The sequence below is a fragment of the Monoraphidium neglectum genome, assembly GCF_000611645.1.
Source record: "Monoraphidium neglectum strain SAG 48.87 unplaced genomic scaffold scaffold01068, whole genome shotgun sequence".
Classification (NCBI taxonomy): Eukaryota; Viridiplantae; Chlorophyta; class Chlorophyceae; order Sphaeropleales; family Selenastraceae; genus Monoraphidium; species Monoraphidium neglectum.
In genome coordinates this window covers 12,567-16,895 of record NW_014012560.1, presented here as the reverse complement: position 1 = coordinate 16,895, position 4,329 = coordinate 12,567, and the positions used below count along the sequence as shown (strand labels likewise).

The 4,329-nt window shown below is 57.8% G+C and overlaps 2 protein-coding genes across 2 annotated transcripts in view; both read left to right on the top strand.

The window, feature by feature from the left end:
* Positions 1-1,106: 1,106 nt before the first annotated feature.
* Positions 1,107-2,767, top strand: MNEG_6530 (hypothetical protein; the record flags this gene model as incomplete). Its single annotated transcript, XM_014044998.1, has 5 exons — positions 1,107-1,246; positions 1,500-1,601; positions 1,945-2,053; positions 2,279-2,387; positions 2,685-2,767. The coding sequence occupies 5 exons, from the start codon at positions 1,107-1,109 to the stop codon at positions 2,765-2,767; spliced, it is 543 nt and encodes a 180-aa protein (XP_013900452.1).
* Positions 2,768-3,859: 1,092 nt separating this feature from the next.
* Positions 3,860-4,329, top strand: part of MNEG_6529 (protein disulfide isomerase family A, member 6) — a gene marked incomplete at both ends in the record, with an annotated part of 3,425 nt that continues 2,955 nt past the window's right edge. Inside the window, one exon of the mRNA XM_014044997.1 lies at positions 3,860-3,936. Coding sequence (XP_013900451.1) covers positions 3,860-3,936 — 77 coding nt within the window. The remainder of the gene's footprint in view (positions 3,937-4,329) is intronic.

The following is a 4,329-nucleotide window of genomic DNA, read 5'->3' as shown; positions in this document are numbered from 1 at the left end:
AGAGGAGGGGCGGGCCCGCCCCCAGTGCGCGGCCACAACCGTGCCAGCCACTGCAGCGCCGGCCGCACCGCCGGGCACGTACTCCATGAGCGCGTGCAGCAGCGTCTCGAGCTGCCAATCGCTGGATTAGGATTGTTACAATCGCTGCTGGTCCAAACCGGCCTGCTCCTGCGTCCGCCGCTGCCCCACAGGTGCCGCCGGTGCCACAGCAGGCAGCCTGCACGCCGCATTGCTGCAGCACACCGCCTCAGCCAGCCCCAGGCACCGGCCAGGCACCCAGGACACCTTGGTGTGTCTGCCATATCCTTGCTCTCGGTGACTGGCCACAAGCTCTAAGTCTAAATTTCTGTGAAAAACGCAAAACAAAGCGTAATCGCATGTTGCCAGGAAAAAGAGTTAGATGGTTTTTTTTACATGTGAATACATGGTTGCTATCATCATAGGTTGCGCTCGCCATCCAATTCACCTATCATGGGAGCAGGCAAGTAGACTGGGCCGTGCCAAGATGTTGACAGCACGCATAATTGCCTCACTTGGGATGTGGTACGGCAACCCTAAGTGTTGCGGTGATGTTGGCCCTCCATCCGTCCATCGCCGTCGGTGACGGCATAACAACAGCTATAGCTGGCTCGCCCGGCCACACGGCTGACCTCTACAAAGTGACCTCACGTGTGGGGATAACGAGTAATGGTATGGTATTCACCCTGACATGACATGACATGACATGACATGACATGACATGACATGACATTGGAAGAACCAGGGGACCAAGGCAGAGAATGCGACTAGCATCATATCGATGAGGGACAGGGTGCGGGGTCCGTATCAACCCAGTTTGTCAAAGCACCAACGACCAAGGTTGCGGGTGTGTCAAAGCACATGCGTTAATGTTGTTGATTGGTGAGCTGTATGATCATCATCATTTAGGCTGAGGCTCTGACTCGCTCACAGCCAAAGGTGCGACATGCACCGTGCACTAGTGACGTTTCTATCTTCGCCGTTTCCCAAAGCACACAGCTGTCTCTCATAAAATGATCACAAACAATTCCCTCAAACGTTCCTGACTGGTTCAATCGTTCCTGGCTGGTTCAATCTCCGTGCACAAGATGGCGATGATCTCGGCTGGAGCGCGCACCCTGAATCCCTTTCTCAGGAAGCGGCAGCCTACGTTCCTTAGTCAGCGTGCTGCTCTGAGACGCGGCCCTGTGCACGTGGCCGCGTCCATCGCAGTTGCTCACCAGTACGGGTGCGTCTCAATGCGCCACATCGGCGAGCCGCCTGAACGGTAGTGGAGGGTTGAGAACGCCGTGCAAAGCCGCTCATCTGACCTCCATGTGCTAGCTGGTACTGATAATATTCAGGGCCGCCTTGCTGGTTCATTAACGTGTTGCCTGCGTCATTGGCACAGTCAGCGGCCCCACCCAGGGCCAGGCAACCCCATGAAGCGAGTCACCCGCACGTGCTTGCGCACTGTTTGCTCCGCTGGCGACCCCGCGCAGCTATGTGATCGCGTCGACGGCTTTCACAGCGGCGGTGCTGCAGTGGCAGGCAATCCGCGTGGCGATCGCGCGCAGGAAGTACAACGTCGCCTATCCCAAGATGTGGGTGGCGCTTGGGGTGGCTGCGACTGCTGTACAGCCGCTCTGCAACACTACGCCCTTACCTTTTTTTTATTGACAGTCAGTTACACGGGGTTAGCGAGGTGCCGAGCACCTGCGTGCAACCTAGATAGTAACAGGTGAGCTGTGGCCATGTGCGAGGTAGCCCAACGCGCGACATGCGCAAGGGGCGTGAGCAGGGCCGATATGGCACCGGGGGGAAACCCTCCAAACCCCCACGGTAGACCTTGATGCCCACACCCTTGACAAGGTCTCCTCCTTCACCATAACATGCATGCGCACACGCCCACGTGCACGCACGCGTGTGGCCGTGTATCCATTCCAGGTACGCAGAGGGCGAGGGCGAGGAGGCGCAGATCTTCAACTGCACGCAGCGGTCTCACCAGAACACGCTCGAGACGGCCCCCGCCATGCTGGTCATGACTTGCATGCTGGTGAGACGGTTTGCCTTGCGATGTGGATGCCCATGTATCGTGCTGGTGCGAGGGGTGGCGGCGATAGGGGTCGCAGCTGAGCTGGCCGCCCTAGCGCATGTGACACCGCTTCTTTGGGCCCCTCCCAGCACGCCTATCAGACTCGCCGCCAAAGTAGGTGGCTGTTGCCCGTGCCCTACGGGGGCCAGGATCACCTGGCACTAAGCTTGTCACTCGTGTTCGCAGGGGCTGGTGTACCCGGTCAGCGCTGCCATCCTGAACGCTGTGTGGTCGGTGGGGCGCATATTCTACGCCACCGGCTACAGCACAGGCGACCCCAGCAAGCGTATGACGGGTGAGGGGCTGGAGAGTGGGGTGCATGTGATAATTCCTGAGGTGCATGCTCATGCATGGGACAACAAACAAACATGGGCTAGGGAGCACACGCAGATGGGGAAGAGGGGCAGGCCGCGCCGTACATTTGTCATGCGGGGCACTGGCTCCTGTCTTGCTGTATCCAAGGGCATTGCGCAGCTTCTTTGGTCCACCACCCCATGTTCCGTGGCTTCGCATGCCCTGCTGCCGATTGCCATTTTATGCAGCAGCTCCTTATGCACCTGTGCACCACCATTGCTCGCTGCCTTGTGACCAGGCGCCGGCATCTCAGGGCTGTCGTACCTCGGCTGCATCATCGCCACACTGGTGGTTGGCCTGCGCACTGCGCTCGCCGCGTAGAGCCCCAAAGAGTGGCCAACATCCCCGTTCCAAAGGTTGCGGTGCAGGCCAGGTGCATATTTTTGCTGCTGGGGCGTGCCCTAAACATTTCAAGACGCGGAGGCCCTAGGGCCGTTTTGACCACAGCGGCATCTCCTTCCCAGCCCCATTTCATTTATCCGCCAAGCAAGACCCAGTATGCATACACGCGCCAAAAACGTGCCCAACATGAGTGTCGTGCATCGCCGGTGGTATCCATTCCTGCCACCATCGACAACTTTTTTGCGGCTGCTTTTGGCACGTGCCGTTGATGCATACCTCCCCATCTGCTGTGTTGGAGTGCTTTTGATTACATTTGGCACATGTGTGTAACAATTCTGCTGGACCTGTGTGAAAATCGGATGTTCTGGTTTTACCAACGGCGTGCGTCACCTGCACCCGCAGCAGAGTTTTGATCACCTTGCTGACTTGGACAATGAGCCAGCCACTCCCCCTTCCTCCTCCAAACTGCATGCATTATACGATCCTTCAACACGGGATGCGTAAGTGATTGCGTGGCTGCATTTCATTTGCACCAGCATGCATCGCACCAGCCAAGGGCAAGCATCAGTGCACGGGCGATGGGCAGCGCCTGTGCTGAAGCAGTGACGCCGCAGGTTGGACAGCTGACCTGCTGGTCCCCGGCTGCCGTCCTTGGTTGCAGCTTGCGATGCTTGTGTGCAGCCAACGAGGCCCTTTTCTGTTAAGTTTTGCTCAAAGAAAGAGTAAAGTATCATCTTCGCCTGCCCCAGAAGCTGCCAACTTGCTTGCTGGCGTCATCCGAGCAACGTGAACACAGCACGTGGCTGATCATCCGTTCCGCAAAGGTGGCTTGCAGCATGCTATAGACACCCGGTAACATCATCAGATAATTGCAAACAATGGCGGTGTTCCGTGGGATCGGCGGCCCACTGTCACCCGCTCGCTACCGGTACGAAGCTGCGCGACGACGGCTTGTCCGATCTAGACCAAGACGCCTCGCGCGCAGGTGCCATGTTGTTGATTATCAAAAAATAAATTTGGAGCTTACTCTAGCTAGTAATCCACGGCGACTTGATTTCCAAAGGTTGCACAATGGTCTCGTCTGGAAGGCTCGTTTGGGTGGTAGCCGTCCTCGTCTTCGCAGTGGCCGATCTGACTGCAGCCGTGAGGTGAATGGAAGTCAAGTAGTGCTGAGTAGCAGCGCCTCCAGCAAGCGCACACAGCAGCAGCAGCGGCGGTAGCCAACAGCTGATGCAGCAGCGCAAACTGTATCTCATCAACCTCTCAGTGCCAAAGCCGAGACTGATTGCTCACACATCAACAGGGGAAACACATGCACTTTTCTGGGGTGTGCCTGTCCCGGGAGGGAAACACTTGACGCACGCACCCCTGCAGAAGGGACAGGCTGTCCATGCAGACCACTGGGCGCCCCTTGTCTCCTGTCCCTTGTCGCCATGTACTGGCGGCACCCTCTTCGTCTGGCACAGGAGCATGCTCCTTTTCGGCGGTTTTAGTGGTGCCAGACCCACGTCAGCCCGCACAGACGTGTTTGCAGCCCACCC